The sequence below is a fragment of the Cebus imitator genome, unplaced genomic scaffold, assembly GCF_001604975.1.
Source record: "Cebus imitator isolate Cc_AM_T3 unplaced genomic scaffold, Cebus_imitator-1.0 Scaffold143, whole genome shotgun sequence".
Taxonomy (NCBI): Eukaryota; Metazoa; Chordata; class Mammalia; order Primates; family Cebidae; genus Cebus; species Cebus imitator.
The window spans coordinates 2,634,024-2,651,046 of record NW_016107458.1 but is presented as its reverse complement, the minus strand read 5'-3'; the positions used below and the strand labels follow the sequence as shown (position 1 = coordinate 2,651,046).

Sequence of the window (17,023 nt, the reverse complement as noted above, 5' to 3'; positions counted from 1 at the left end):
ATATGTACTTATTTCAGTAGCAGAGAGATGACTTTGAGTTCTGTCTATCCTTTGTTCACAAGGAAATTCCTTGTGAGGGAGGTATTTTTTATCTTAGTAGCTGTCTCTTTTAGGAATAGAATAGGAGGCAGGGTTGCCCTGAGCAGTTCCCAGATTGAATTTTCCCTTTGGTTTAGTGATTTGGGGGTCCCAAGATTTATTTTCCTTTCACAGTGCCCTGGCTGGTCTTGAACTCCTGAGCTCAAGCAGTTCTCCCACCTTGTAAGCATTAAAGAAAGAGGAAAGAAACACAAAACACAGCTTGGTAGTTAAAGACAGGTTTACTTTAGATAAAACCTGAGAAGGGCTTCTGGCCGATTTTGGTCAAGAGTGCTTTCTCTTACAAACTAAGAGTATATATTGGTTTTAGGGTGAGAGGGTTTATCACAAGCTTGGAATGTTTATGTGGGAGGCTCTGGGTGAAGGAGCTGACATCTTTCCAGGACGAGGGGAGTTATCTTGGGGCTAGCATCTTCCCAGCTGGAGTGAGGCAAGAAAATGAGTTATCTCGGGGCTGGCATCTTCCCAGCTGGAGTGGGGCAGCTAGCATGTCTCTGGTCAGGGAGGAGTTTGAAATATTTCCGTTTGGAGATGTTATTTGTGGTTTATGGTCATGCTGACCTTGGCCATTAGGCTGATGCCCTTTGGATTTAGGTGGTTTTTGATTAAGGTGAATTTTAAAATGCTAGTGCTTGTGCAAGATGGTGATATTCCTGCTCTGTCACACCTTGGCCTCTCAAAGTTCTGGGATTACAGGCGTGAGCCACTGTGCCTGGCCCTGTTGTTTGATTTAAAGTCTATTTTGTCTGATAAAACAATAGTGACCCCTGACCTTTTTTGTTTTCCATTTGCTTAATAGATCTTTTTCCAACCCTTACTTTCAGCCTGTGGGTGTCATTACATGTGAGATGGGTCTCTTGAAGGCAGCAGATAGATGGGTCTTTTTTTTTTTTTTTTTTTTAAATCCGAGTTGCAACTCTGTGCCTTTTAAGGGAGGTGTTTAGTAAAAGGTGAAAGGTTTATATGGTCTGAAGAGAAACCAGAGTATTAAGCAGGGTGTTTAGACCCTTCACATTCAAGGTTAACATTGATATGTGAGATTTTGATCCTATTAAGTTGATAGATGGTTGCTTTGTAGTTTCTACTGTATGGTTGCCTTATTGCGTCGTTGGGCTATGCACTTAAGTGTGTTTTTGTGGTAGCAGTATTTGTTCATTTCCATCTTTAGAAGTTTCTTAGGGATCGCTGCTAAGGCTGATCTGCTGATAACAGATTATCTTAGTGCTTGCTTCTCTGTAAAAGATTTTATTTCTCCTTCATTTGTGAAGCTTAGTTTGGTGGAATATGAAATTCCTGGTTGTAGTGTCTTTAAGAATGCTGAAAATAGACCCACAATCTCTCTTGGCTTGTAAGGTTTCTGCTAAGTCCACTATTCCTTTTGTATATGATCTGACCTTTTTCTCTCACTGCCTTTAAGGATTTTTCTTTAGCATTAGCCTTGAACAGCCTGGTGACTATATATCTTAGTGATACTCATGTTCACGGGGAGTTCTCTGGATTTCTTCTACCTGGGTGTGTGCCTCACTGGCAAGATTAGGGAAATTTTCTTAAATTATTCCCTCAAATATGTTTTCCAGTTCATTTACTTTTCGTCCTTTTCGCTCAGGAATTCCAACAATTCACAGATTTGGTTGCCTTACATTATCAAATATTTCTCAAAACCTTTTTCACTAAAAATTTTTTTTCTTTATTTTCATCTGACTGGGTTAGTTTGAAAGACTGATCTTCAGGCCCCAAAATTCTTTCTTCTGTTTGGTCTAGTCTATTAATAAAACTTACAGTTGTATATTGAAATTCCTTAAGTGAGTTTTTCAATTCCAGAAGCTCTGATTGATTCCTTTTTCAGATGTTTATCTTTGCCTTCATTTCCTGAATTGCTTTAGAAGTTTCTTTGTGTTTATTTTCAACCTTGTCTTGGATCTTGTTGAGCTTCTTTGCAGTCATTGCTTTGAGTTCTTTATCTGTCATTTCTGAGTTTCCATTTGGGTCGGGAACCATTGCTGGAGCACTACTATGATTCTTTGGTAGTGTCACTACATTTAGATTTTTCACAAATCCAAAATTCTTATGGTAGTTCCTTTTCATCTGGAGACACTCGCACTTAAACAATTTTTGTAATTATTTTCATATGGGTAGGATATTTTGTTTTTCTTTCTTTCACTATGATGTTATTATTTTTCCCTTTCACATTTATGATTTTAAATATCAACTCAGAAACCTGTTTAAAGAGACTCTTTTTCTCTGATAGTAGGTTTTATTTATCATACAGTGGTTATGAAAGAAGAGATGTAATAAAGAGTATAGTCAATATTAGTTTTAAGGCACAGCTGCCATATCTACTGATAATTTTTTCATAAATCTTAGCCTGAATCAATTAGAGTGACATAATTAGATTTTACCTTTTTCAGTAATTATCAGAAATATTATCCATGTTTGCATTTTTTCTTTTTAAATGTTTACTTACTGGGCTTGCAGAATGCTTGCTGGAGGAGTGATTGGAATGAAATGTATCCTTCATTGAACAGGATTTTTTGTTTTAACTTAAAAATGAATTCTAAGATATGAATCACTTATTTTCTTGCTCTTAAAAGCAAAACCTTATTATTTTTTATAGACACAGGGTTTTACTATGTTGCCCAGGCTGGTCTCGGCTTCAAGCAATCCTCTGGCCACAGCCTCCTAAATTGCTGGGATTCCAGGCATGAGCCACCCTGTCAGTTTAGCAAAGACAATTTAAATGATTAGCAAAAAGTTAGCAAAGTAACTATGTTTATGTAACAACATTCAACATCCAGGTGACGAAGGAAAAACTATTGTGCTGTAAAACCCTTTTGTGGTAGTTCCTTCGATATTTATGTTGATTTTTAAAAATATAAATGAGAATTATCTGTTAAATGTTTTATTTTGTGTTAGGTGCAAATGTCAATTGTCAGGCCTTGGACAAAGCTACTCCCTTGTTCATTGCTGCTCAAGAGGGACACACCAAATGTGTGGAGCTTTTGCTCTCCAGCGGAGCGGATCCTGATCTTTATTGTAATGAGGATAATTGGCAGTTACCTGTTCATGCAGCTTCACAAATGGGCCATTCAAAGTAAGTGTTAAAAACAGAAAATAAACATGGTTTCTTAATCAAAAGCTAATAAAGAATAAATCTGGGGTAGACCCTTCACCTCTAGGCAAAATTTTTGACATTCTCTCCCTACCCATCTGCTGGGTGAATAGATCTACCCCTGTTCTGTCCCTCATGCTATCTTTTGCTCCTCCTATGAGTCCTGCACTTTCATATTGTGAGGCAAAGTTGCTAGAGATGGGGCAGGCTCAGGGACTTTCTCAGGGTGTTGAGTCTTCCCATTGATTTCTCTAGTTATGGCTGTAGCTGCCTCCTCCTCCCTAGTTTTTTCCCAGTCATCTTTAAGACTCATTCTGATGATGGCCTTATCCATGTTACCTCTCTGACCCTAGAAAGCTTTTGAGTTTATGTGCTTCCAACAGAAAGCCTGTTGGAGTGTGTGCTAAGGAGTCCTCCCTGTCTTAAATCCTTTGACTGAACTTTTTTTGATCTAATCTCAAATCCGGCTGGGAATTTTTATGGAGAGAGAGTAAATGGGGCTTCTAGAAATCTTAGAATCTGGTAACTTGGTTATACCTGTGAGAATATGGCTGCCTTTCATAAATTGGCAGTCAACAGTTTTTAGAAATATATGTTTAAAATCTTTAGAGTCATAATTCTACAGTAATACTTTTTATAGCTGTTCATAGTATTATTTAATTTAAAAAGTAAAATATTCGTTACTTAATTTAGTTTGTTTGCATAAAAGGAAAACAGATTCTGCAATTTGATCATTGTGCCACTAGGTGGCACAATACTTTACTATTTCATTAATGAGATTTGTAAGCATGTTTATGTCTTGTGGGAAAGTAGTTTTTCCAGCCTATTTTAAAAAATTAAACACATTTATTAAATTTAAGAGACATTAAATAGACTATTTTAACAAAATACTTAGATTTTAAATTTTGATATTTTCCTCAATTCTTGATCATTTGTTTAAACATAAATATTAGATATTATTCTCAGAGCTTTAAGTGATACCAAAACTCTGTTGGGCATTCTCAATTTTGAGAATTCTGATTGTCACTGATGATTTTCTTTATAGCCTACTTCAAAGGTAGCCCTTTTTGTGAATGTAAGTTCTACTTAAATGTTATCTTAGACCTACATTACATAAAGAAAATTTGCAAAGAGAAGTATAATTGTTATAAAAATACTTCAGAGTAACCCTGTCTGTCTTTTCCCAGAAAGAGAGCCTGGTTTTATTTGTACAGTTTTATTTTTAATTTAAAAGGGTGGAATAGTCCTTTTTTCTTTCCAGTTGACTGCTAGAGGTAAGTTTACAAATAACCTAAGAACTTTTGTTTTAATTATTTTCTTTAGAACTTTCTCTACCTAGGAACCAGCTTTTTTATAAATCTGCCTTCGTATTTAACGAGCTCACTTTTTTTTCAGATAATAGAATATTTTAGCAGAAATTGGAATTTCTGATGAAAATATTAGTCTTCATTTCATGTTACCTATCATCTTTAAAAATTTTTACTAATTGGAAAAGTAAAATTAATTGGTACTTAAGAAGGAAAATAGTATATTTTTTTGATGCCAGTTTATACTTGGTATAGTGATGTTTTAAATAATTTATTAGATGCTAAAATATCTAACATAAAATTTGAACTTTGGGGAATAAGGTGGTGCTAATAAGGTAATAAATTTAAAAGACCACCTTTTCTACTTATATATAGGAATGTTAATTAATTTTGTTTCAGATGTATTTAATGACCTTTGTATGAAGCGATAAGTGTAACATTTTATAGTAAATATGTAGCATGTAATAGTTCAATGTAATGTTGTTGGTAGAAGGTACACCCTAGACAGAAATAGTTCTTTAAATTAATCAATTGGTGATTCCAAAAAAATTGTGCTATAGAAATGTTGTCTGCACTTGTGCACATGTAAATACACTAAATGCTTCTGAATTTGTGTATTTTAAATGCTCCTGAATTTGTGTATTTATAGAATCTTGGACTTGTTAGTGCCGCTTACTAGCCGGGTCTGTGACACTGGGCTAAACAAAGTGAGCCCTGTTTACTCAGCCGTGTTTGGGGGACATGAAGAGTGCCTAGAAATACTACTCCGGAATGGCTACAGCCCGGATGCCCAGGCGTGCCTTATCTTTGGATTTAGTTCTCCCATGTGCATGGCTTTCCAAAAGGAGTATGTATATTTGCTATGTTTATTTTTTATTCTTTTTTGCTGTATGGAGATGTGTTTTGAAGTGACTTTCTTTCACGGTGAAACTTAGTATCTCTGTTAGTGCCAAATTGCTAGCTTGGAACACAAATAGGAAAAACTGTGATGCTTCAGTCAAGCTGTAGCATAAATGAGGTGATAATATCAGATTGTTTTCCTTCCTTCTTTGGATCTGGATTACATTTTTAGTGCGGCGGTTTTAGGGAATACTTACAATTTAAGTAGATGCAGAAATTCGCTGATATTTTTGGTCTTCAAAACAATTCAAGAATTAAAAATGGGACTTTATCATTTACCATTTGAAATTTATAAGACTACTTGTGAGCCTAAAATAAAACTTTAGTTTTATAGATATTATTGCATTTTTAATGTATTTGGTGTATAGCATTTAAAAAATTGTTTTTTGAGACAGGGCCTCACTCTGTGGCCCAGGCTGGAGTGCAGTGGCACCATCTTGGCCCACTATATTCTGGACTCAGGTGATCCTCCCACCTCAGCCTCCAGAGTAGCTGGGTCTCCAGGCATACGCCACCGCTCCCAGCTAATTTTTCTATTTTTAGTACAGATGGGGTTTCTTCATGTTGCACATGATGATCTTGAACTTCTAGGCTCAAGCAGTTCACCCGCCTTGGCCTCCCTAAATGCTGGGATTACAGGTGTGAGCCACCATGCCTGGCTGTATGGCGTTTTTTAATGTGAGTCTGAACAATTAAGCTTTTAAAAAACCCCCAAATTAATTATTTTTTAAACAGTAAGAATAAAGCTGTGTGTAAGAAAAGCCATATTGAGTAATATCTGATCTTCCAATAATGGAATAAGTTGTGAAGGTAAATGCTATTGTTTTTAATGACACAGAAGAGGTTGCAGGCGTACCTCAAATTTTGTTGGTTTTTTTGAATTCACTATTATGGATCTCTATTTAATTTAAATAGCTGTTGAGAAATTATTTACTAAGCTTTTCAGTCTTTACCATCTCTTAACATTTGCCATGTAAAATTAGTAGTTCACTGTATTTGTTTGAAGTTTAAGCTTATACATTTTAATAGAGACAGGGTTTCACCAGGCTGGCATCCAACTCCTGGCCTCAAGTGATCCGTCTGCCTCCAGCTTCCCAAAGTGATTGGATTATGGGTGTGAGCCACCCCACCCAGCCTCTTACGGTTATACATTTTAGTTCGAATATTTGGATTTTGGTTAATCTGAGTACCTGGGACTCACTTTAATACATAACTTTTGTGATTTCTTAGGATTTTCTTGTACAACCCATTAAGTTTTGTCTTTTTTTTTTTTTTTTTTTTGGGACGGAGTTTCGCTCTTGTTACCCAGGCTGGAGTGTAATGGCGCGATCTCGGCTCACTGCAACCTCCGCTTCCTGGGTTCAGGCAATTCTCCTGCCTCAGCCTCCTGAGTAGCTGGGATTACAGGCATGCGCCACCATGCCCAGCTAATTTTTTGTATTTTTAGTAGAGATGGGGTTTCACCGTGTTGACCAGGATGGTCTCGATCAAAGGAGCCCTAATTAGTTGACCTTCAGTGAGGTTGCACTGATGACTTCTAGTTGCCCTTCTGTATACCATATCTTAACTCAGTTACAGAACTGAACATTTCTTGTTACACCAGACTATAATGGTTTGAATCGTGTGTGTGTGTGTGTGTGTGTGTGTGTGTGTGTGTGTGTGTGTTCAGTATGATGATGGTCTTTTTTGGCCTTCGTCTTATCTTTTGGATGAACAATGTTTTTGGTCCTTCTGGTCACAGCATCTAAGCTCATGCCTCATCACCTTATTAGTGTAGTTCAAATTAAGCAGTACCCCTGTTAACCCTGAAACACCTTAAAATTAATGATATTCCTTGGGAGCTGGGCAGTATGTTTCATGCTGTCTGTAGATTCAGATAAATTAAGTTAGGTGGGAAAGGTCTTAAATAGGTTTCTGGATTTTCCAGGATTATTTGAAATTTTAGGGGCAGATCCTTTTCTCCTGTGATTTCTACAAAATCAGTTAAAAACATTAATTGACCATTTGTTACACAGAGAGCACTGAACAGATCTTGTTAAACTTACCGAGAAAGCTGAAATATCCTTTAAGAGTTTAAAACCTAACAGGAAAAAATAGTTTTTGTTGTTGTTGTTTTTTGTTTTTTGAGACAGAGTTTCTCTCTTGTTGCCTAGGCTGGGGTGCAATGGTGTGATCTCACCTCACCGCAACCCCTGTCTCCTGGGTTCAAGCAATTCTCCTGTCTCAGCCTCCCGAGTAGCTGGTGTTGCAGGCATGTACCACGACACCCGGCTAATTTTGTGTTTTTAGTAGAGACAGGGTTTTCCGATGTTGGTCAGGCTGGTCTCAAACTCCTGACCTCAGGTGATCCGCCCTCCTCAGCCTTCCAAAGTGCTGGGACTACAGGTGTGAGCCACCATGCCCAGCCACACTATGCAGTTTTATAAGCCTTTTGGGAGTTGCTCTTGCCCCTTCTAATACAAGGCAATGCAAATAATAGGGAAGAGACTTAGAGATGGTTTTCTAAAGTGTGTTTTTGTGGGATACTAATTCTGTAGATTATTAATAGATTTTATATGGAATAAAAGGGGTTGTATTGTTAAATAAGTTTGGGAAATACAGGATTAAATAGTATTTAATGTGTTTCTTTTGTGGAGGGCATTTGAGAATTTTTCTTAAGACGTTGTGCTTTGTGAATTCCCAAAAGAGGAATGGATCTACAAAGGTTTAGAAAGTCCAGAAACATAGGATAGAACTTATATTTAAGTATACACCATTGCTCTTGTGTTTATAGACTTTTGGGCATTTTATACTTCTCTTTGCTTTTTTCAGATTAATGATTGGACCCATTGCTTTAATTTTAAAGGTATTTCTTCTGGAAGATATCTGGAGGTTGAATAAAAACATTGAGCATATAATTGGAAATGTAGCTAACATACTGTTTAAAAATACATTCATCCTATATTTCTTTCTCAGTCTTACTGTATACTGTATAAGTTTTCTCAATTTTTTTCACTGAAGAGTATTTTTCATATGGATGATTTTCAGGAACTAAAGGTCCGTGTAACCTACTTTGGAAAACATAGGTATGGGTTTAAAATATTCTTCAATTGGACTATATCATGAAGTCGTCAGTTTTCATAATAGAGAAGAGATATTGCATAAATTTGCTGTGTCATATTCACTGTTAGATTTTGAGTTGATATCATTATCCCAGTTCTACCAATTACTATCTCTGTGACTAAACTTCAGTTTTTGCATCTATAATGGAGATAGTAGAATAGAACTTAATGAATTTTAAAATATAGTACTGTAAATTGAATTTTTGTTCTTTAAAAGGGTTTTTAAATTTTTTTAAATATCATTTTAAATTTAAGGCCAGTCATGGTGGCATACCTTTTTGGAGACCAAAGTGGGAGGACTACTTGAGGCCAGGGGTTTGAGACCAGCCTGGGCAATATAGTTAGACTTCGTCTCTACAAAAAAAAATTAAAAATTAGCCAGGCATGGTGGCAGGTATGTGTAGTTCCAGCCACTCAGGAGGCTGAGGTAGTTGGATTGCTTGAGCCCAGGAGTTCAGTTATAGTGAGCCTCGATTGTGCCACTGTATGCCAGCCTGGGCCACAGAGCAAGACCCTGTTTCTGGAAAAATAAATAAATTTAAAAGTGGGAGGGAAACTGGCTAAGTTAATTGCTAAGGAAAATGATATCTGAGAGATTACTAGAATGAATCATTTAGTTTTAAGGACTGATCACATTGTTTATTGATTTTGTTAAGCAAAGTATTTTGTAGTAAAGATAATTGTACAAATTATCACAATTTAAGTTTTCTATTTGTCAATGATAATTTCTAAAATTACATATTTATTTAAGAAGAATGTTTTAAATCATAAGAGTAATACCCGTTCACAGTTGAAAATTAAAAACCATTCAGCAGGGTGTAAAAAGCAAAAGCCCCGCCTCCCACATTCTCTAATCTCAATCCACTAGATGTGTAAAAACCTTCCACTATCTCATCTGCCATACTTATTCCCCAGCTGTAAAACTACTCTTAACAATTTGTAGGAAATACTTTGTGTCAAAGTCTAACTTCTTCTTCTTTTGTTTTTATTTTTTGTGGTGGAGCTGTGAGTTCTCTGGAATTGTAAACATTCTTTTGAAATATGGAGCCCAAGTAAATGAACTTCATTTGGCATACTGTCTGAAGTACGAGAAGTTTTCAGCATTTCGCCACTTTTTGAAGAAAGGTTGCCCATTGGCACCATGGAACCATATAAGTGAATTTGTAAATCATGCAATTAAAGCACAAACGAAATATAAGGAGTGGTTGCCACATCTTCTGCTTGCTGGATTTGACCCACTGATTCTACTGTGCAATTCTTGGTAAGAAATCCTGCCATAGTAGGGCTTACCCTTTTTGAGTGAATATACTACCTTGAATTTCCTTTAGTTTCTTGAGATCTCCATGTTTGGAAAAGGTGGTGTGTATTTTGACTGTGTTGGCTGAATTGGGGTAAAGGAATTGGTGGCTGCTAATAGTGAGATTGAGTTTAAGCAGAGCCCTGGGAAAAGGTAAGAGGTGACTGGAAGGAAGTATAAGGGGATAAATGCCAGTGAACTCTCCCAAGAGGGATATTTTTTCAACTTCTGGCCATTCCTCATGCTTCTCTTAAAATGCCTGTGACAGAAGAAAGAATGCTTGCAGCTGCTTTGGAGATTTCTGTTATCTATCTCTCAGCCAAGCAGACTGAATACTCCTTCCCTACAGCATCCTGTCTATTTGAAATTTGTCACCCTTAATACTGATTTCTGAAGTATCTGAGAATATAGCTTGTTTACTTCAGGTAGTTTCCAGAAGGGCAGCCCTTGGTGATAGATTATGCAAATACTGAGTCAGAATTTTGGGGAGGGGACAAGAAGAAGACTGTTTCTGTTAGCCTCCAGCCTTGGCAAAAATTGTTAGTGTCCTAAGACAGGTAGTTGTAGTAGTGAGAGGACTCTTTTGACCTGATAATTCAAGTCAAATGAGAAAATAAAATGGAAATCTTCAGGAAAATAGAAGACATGTTATTTTATAGAATTTCAATAAAATATCTAGAAATCTTCACTTTTCTGTTTCAATTCTTAACCCATGTGGTAATGAGTGTCTTTGAGGTGCTCATTTTCTTCTTAGCCACACTCATTTTGTTCCTATATCACAGCTATTAACTCTGATTCAATATGACTTGCCCAGTACTTTTAGCCTTCATGCTCCTTCCTGGTTTCTAATTTATTTATTTCTTTAACCAAAACATAGAAACTGTCTGATACCTACTGCTGTGGTTTGAATGTGTCTTCTAATTTCAGGTGTTGGAAACAATCCTAAATTCATTTTTTTTGGGGGGGGGGGGGATGCAGTTTCGCTCTTGTTACCCAGGCTGGAGTGTAATGGCGCGATCTCGGCTCCCCTCAACCTCCGCCTCCTGGGTTCAGGCAATTCTCCTGCCTCAGCCTCCTGAGTAGCTGGGGTTACAGGCATGCGCCACCATGCCCAGCTAATTTTTTGTATTTTTAGTAGAGACGGGGTTTCACCGTGTTGACCAGGATGGTCTCGGTCTCTTGACCTCGTGATCCACCCGCCTCGGCCTCCCAAAGTGCTGGGATTACAGGCTTGAGCCACCATGCCTGGCTCCTAAATTCATTTTTTGATGATATTTGGAGGTGGGATCTTTGGGAGTAATTAGGATTAGATAAGTTCATCAAAGCGGTGCCCCAGTGATGGGACTGGTGGCTTTATAAGAAGAGAGACCTGAGCTGGCTTTTGCTGTCTCACCAAGTGATGACTTCTGCCATGTTATGTATGACACAGCAAGAAGGCCCTCATCACCTGAACCCCTTGACCTTTGACTTCCCAGTGTCCAGAACGGCAAGAAATTTGTTTTCTTTGTAAATTACCCAGTCTCAGGTATTGAGTTATAGCAACCGAGAATGGACCACAACAGAGATTTGGTACTGAGAAGTGGGGCTGTTACTAGTAATGATTACCTAAGAAGGTGGAAGTGGCTTTCGAACTAGGTGATGGGTAGAGCCTGGTAAAGTTTGAAAGAACAGTCTAGAAAAAGCCTGTATTTCCATAAATGGAGTGTTAAGGGTGACTCTGGTGAGTGCTTATAAGACGAGAATACTAGGAAAGTCTGAACCTTCTTAGAGATTACTTAAGTGGTTGTGACCAAAATGTTGATAGAAGTATGGATAACAAAGGCCATTTTGACAAGGTCTCAGATGAAAATGAGCAATATCCTGTTGGAAATTGGAGTAAAGGCCATCCTTGTTATGAATTAGCAAAGAACTCGGATGAACTGTGTCTATGCCTAAGGGCTTATGGAAGGCTGAATTTAAGTGATGAACTAAGGTATCTGGTGGGAGAAATAACTATCAAAGCATTCAGGCTGCTGCATGTCTGCTTTTGCCCACTTAGAGTGAGATGTGAGGGCAAAGGAATGACTTAAGACAGAATCTATAATTAGAAGGGAAGAAGAGCAGAAAAATCTGGAAAAGTGTCAGCCTGGCTGTGTGGAAAAGAATGAAAGAGGATTTTCAGGAGAGTTACCCAAGGTTGTGACTAGCAGCCCTTTGCTGAGCAGATTTATACAAATAGAAGATATCATCAAGACAATTGGAAGACAACCTTGAAGGCATTCCAGAGATCTTTCAGGCTGTGCCTCCTATCACTGGCCCAGGGAACTAGGAGGCCAGAATGGTTTTCAGGAGGGTTTGGGTAGTAGTACAAATTCTGCAGAGGTATATAGAATGCAAGAGCTGTGGGGGCATGGATTCCTCCACCTAGATTCCAGAGGTTGTTGAAAACAGTCTGGGGGCTCAGACAGAGACTTGTCCCAGGGGAGGAGCCACTGCAGAGAGCCTTTCTAGATCATTGCCCAAGGGAAATGTAGGGTTAGAGCTTCCACAGTTTCTACCTCAGCAATGCATAGAGGAGCCATGGGAGCAGAACTGCCATTGAGACCTCAGGACTATAGAGCTACCAGCATGCAGTGCCACTTGGCAGATCTGAAGTGTGGACAGAGCCATAGGGGTGGGACTGAACCCAGCAAAGCTGTAGTTGTGGAGCTTCCTCAGGTAGTGGAGGCTCAGCCCCCATCCCAGTCTATCTAGGAAGCTTGATGGGAGTCAGGGAATATTATCTTGGAGCCTCAAGCTGTAATGTTTTTCCTCTTGAATGTTGGACTTACTTGGGGCCTATTATTCTTTGCTTCTTGGATTTGTCTCCCTTTTAGAATGGGAATGTTTGTCTTATGCCTGTCCCACCATTGAATTTTGGAAGTAGATGACTTGTTTGATTTCACAGGCATATAGCTGGCAGGAATTTAAGGTGAATCATGCCTTGAGTCTCATACGCCTCAGATACCAAAATCTATGTGTTACTGGAAGGGGGTCCCAATCTACACCCCAAGAGAGGATTCTTAGATCTCACACAAGAAAGAATTTGGGGCAAGTCCATAAAGTGAAAGCAAGTTTGTTTAAAAACTAAGAGAACAAAAGAATGGCTATTTCATAGGCAGAGCAGCAGCATGGGCTGCTGAGCTGCTTATATTTAGTTACTTCTTAGTTACATGCCAAACTAGGGGTGAATTATTCATGAGTTTTCCAGAAAAGGGATGGGCAAGTCCCAGAACTGAGGGTTCCTCCCCTTTTTAGAATATATAGGGTAACTTCCTGAAATTGCCATGGCATTGGTAAACTGTCATGGGGCTGGTGGGAGTGTCTTCTAGCATGCCAATGCATTGTAATTAGCATATAATGAACAATGAGGATGACCAGAGGTCACTTTCATCACCATCTTCATTTTGGTGGGATTTGGCTAGCTTCTTTACCAAGTGCTGTTTCATCAGCAAGGTCTTTGTGACCCGTATCTTGTGCGGATCTCCTATCTCATCCTGTGACTAAGAATGCTTTAATTTCCTGGGGATGCAGCCCAGTAAGTCTCAGCCTTATTTTACCTAGACCATATTCAAGATGGAGTTGCTCTGGTTCAAACACCTCTGACACATGAATGCTCACATCCCTTATGTAAAATGGTGTAGTATTTGTGTATAGCCTATGCACTTCCTCGCATATACTTTGTCATCTCTAGATTACTTATAATACCTAATGCCATATAAATGCTATGTAAATAGTTGTAATGTAGTTTTAAATTTGTGTTATTTTTTATTGTTGTATTGTTACTTTTAATTATTGTTAGTATTCTTGATCTACTATTGGTTGTATCTGCACATGTGGAGGGCTATCTATAGCTTTGTTACTCAGTTTTAGTAATCCTTAATCCCTTGCCTAACCTGAGGGATTTGTGCCAACTTTTCTTACTTCTTTCTGCTCCTAAATTAGGAAAAACCAAAGCCAGGGGAAAAAAATTAAACATTGCCTCTTGTCCTTTCCTCCCCAGCCAACTAAATGGACTACTTATAGGGAGAGGGATTTATTTAGCTTTATTCTCTTAGATGACTTTGTAAAATTATCCCCCTTTCCCTAATTCTGATACAACTCCCCCATTTTCCCCCACTTGTGAATAGTTGAGAATTTTTGTGACGATAAGCCACTGGGTTTGTGCTCTATTTCCTGGATATGTGAAATAGAAAAGAGTTAAGAGCTAGTAAACTAGAAACTATTTTGAAGGAAGTTGTAAAACTTTGAGTATTCTGAATGGGGAATACCAACTGCATGTTTTTTACTCTTGAGGAGTAAGTAACTTTAGTTACTTTATATTCATTAGAAAAAATCCAATGGAAAATTTCACTTTAGCAATGAAAATGCTTAACATGGTCAAATTTTTGTTCACTGATCTTTCATTGAATGAGAAAAGCCAGTGTTTACACTGCATATGATAAATGTTTTGCTTTCTTTGATCAAATTTACATTCAAAGGGCTATTATAAGAAACATTTTCCTATAAAAATTTCAATATGTTATTAAAGTAGATTTTGATTGTTATTTATATCACAGGTAGGTCTATTGCTTAATCTTTGTTCTGTAAATTATAAACATATTTTCTGGGTATTGTTTGTCTTAAACAGTCTTAAAAATGTATCTGGCTGAATAATTGCCAGTCACAATATTTAAATGCAAGACTAAGTCTTCTCCTGCCTGTGCACCCCCCATGAAATGGGAGAATAGAACGTAAATGTCATTTGTGCATTTAGTTGATTAAATGTCACTCGTTTATGATTGTACAACTGCTCTATACAATGTAATGGTCACTAAATGGTAGTAAAGTAACTATACATTTTTAGTGACATTATCAGTGCTGGTGAAATAAACTCACCGTTATATTAACTAAAACTGTGCAAACAGATTTACTTGTCATGTGTATGTTCAGATAACTGCGTAAAAATGACTTTGTGTTTGGTCACAGTAAGACCTAAAGTGCATTAGGCAGAAAAATGAAATCATTAAAAAAGAATAAAGAACCAAAACCAAGTAACCTTTGGTTTGGGACCCCTAGAAAGTCAAGGAAATTGTTTGTCTTTGAATATATTTTATCATTTCATTTATCCTCAGTATTTCCTGATAAGTTGTGATTTCACTGAGACCTGTTGAGAAACCATGTTTTTCCAAAACATCTGTGCAACACTTTAAGTTCTTCCTTATATGTTTGCATATTGGAGAATTAATTTGGGAAATAATTTTCATAATCTTTAGTTGGTCATTTCAAAGATATTTTGACTTTGAATTACCAGAAGTGTCTTTGAGATGATAAGCTTAGATTATTATTCAGCTTATTTTCTTTCCTTGTATTTCCTTTCTTTCTTTAGTTGTTGCTCAGTAATATCTCTAAAAAGGTGACCTTGAGAAGGAACCCTAGTGATTTTTTTTTTCTCCAACCATTGTGATGGTAGAGGGGTATTTAATTGAGCACAGGATGAGTAATCTTGTTAGGATTTTGGTTCTTTTTAAAGTTTGACTAAATTTTAAAGCTTCTAAAAATATACTGAAGTTTCAAATCATTTCTAGTAATACTAATTTTTCATATAACTTTATAGTTTTAAAAGTAGGTTTACTATGTTTTCTCATATTATTTTCACAAATAGTTCTCTGAAATGAGCAGATTATGTATTCTCATTTTAAAGAGCAGGAGCTAGAGCTTAAATAATTCAGGCAACCTGTTTATGAGTAGCAGAGGCAGTATTAAACATCAAGACTTTTCTTAAGCCTGTGCTCTTTCCATTAGGTTTCAAGTGCTTATAAATTCTGGGTTAGTCTCTTTTGAGTGGGTTGGTAGGGAATCTGGCATTATTTTGAAAGAACAGAGGAAGGCCTGTTTGGAACCCCTTCTTTCAGTTCTTAAAGACAAATCTTATTCTGTTATATCGTTTAGGGCTGAATTTATAATTGGTGGAAGGTTCTTGGAGGAGAACAGCTATGCATCCGTGGGAGTTGGGCAGAAAGTAGCCATTCCTATACACTTGTACACTCAGTATAGGGATAACTTGGGGTGTTTGGGCTTTATCCTTTTAGGTTTATTAAATTATATGTCTGTAAGGTTGACCAATTTACATTTGGCAAGGTAGTCCAAATGGGAGGAAATAATAGCAGGTCCACTGATGTCACTGGTGCTGTCACCAATGAGAAGGAAAGTTCCTAATCTCTCTGGGGTTCCTCTTGTCATCTTAGACAGCTACACACAAAGTCAATTCTGTTAATAGGAACCTGTAGATGATTCTTCACATCCACTGATCTTGCCTCCAGTTACATAAATACTTTCCATGCCCTGGTTTTCTGTCTGCCTTCCCCATTGAGATTTTGTAAGAATGGTGTTTGTTTCCAGTATGAACCATTGGCATGTTTTGTTTCTAATGTCATCTTAACATCTTGCTAACATAGGATTGACTCGGTCAGCATTGACACCCTTATCTTCACTTTGGAGTTTACTAATTGGAAGAGACTTCCGCCAACTGTTGAAAAGACGCTTTCTTCTCGTGCCTCAAAATCCTCTTGGATTCTACGTCAATATATTGGTAAGAAAGACTAACTTTTAAACACACTTCACTACTTTTCCTTCTCTTGCTTCTCTAGCTGTATTGTAATTTTATGTGAAAAGATTCATTGGCAAACAGAAATTAGCATAATTTGTATTTTCTTAGGTAAGGAAAAGATGGGGTTGTTAGGGAGATGGCTAGTAATTCCCTTCAGTAAAAATCATATCTGATTTTATAAGCTTAGCCTAAGGAGTATATAAAGAAAAGCAGATGTTTACTGATATTTTAATTTTACGATATCCTTTTATATTTAATAAAGATTATATAAGCTAAACTAGATCCTAAAAATCTGCTTGTTCAGTAGTTATTTTGTGGTCAGAAAATGCTAAGCTTAATTTTTCCCTTTGGAGTATATGTGGCGTTATATTTTCTGTGTAATACTTTATCATCTCTAAAAGGAAATGTTACCATTCTTTTTTTTTTTTATTGAGACAGCGTCTTGCTCTGTTGCCAGGCGCCAGGCTGGAGTGCAGTGGTGCGAGCTCAGCTCACTGCAGCCTCCGCCTCCCGGATTCAAGCAGTTCTCCTGCCTCAGCCTCCCGAGTAGCTGGGACTACAGGCCTGCGCCACCATGCCCAGCTAATTTTTGTATTTTTTTTT

General features: G+C 37.4%; 1 protein-coding gene across 4 annotated transcripts in view; it reads left to right on the top strand.

Moving 5' to 3' along the window:
- LOC108313790 (ankyrin repeat and SOCS box protein 3) overlaps nucleotides 1-17,023 on the top strand; it is a 176,836-nt gene that overhangs the window by 136,843 nt on the left and 22,970 nt on the right. For all 4 annotated transcript variants that reach the window (XM_037743389.1, XM_017542334.2, XM_017542332.2 and 1 more), the window contains 4 exons: nucleotides 3,013-3,190; nucleotides 5,165-5,362; nucleotides 9,520-9,777; nucleotides 16,269-16,402. In XM_037743389.1, the coding sequence (XP_037599317.1) occupies nucleotides 3,013-3,190; nucleotides 5,165-5,362; nucleotides 9,520-9,777; nucleotides 16,269-16,402 (768 nt within the window). The remainder of the gene's footprint in view (nucleotides 1-3,012; nucleotides 3,191-5,164; nucleotides 5,363-9,519; nucleotides 9,778-16,268; nucleotides 16,403-17,023) is intronic.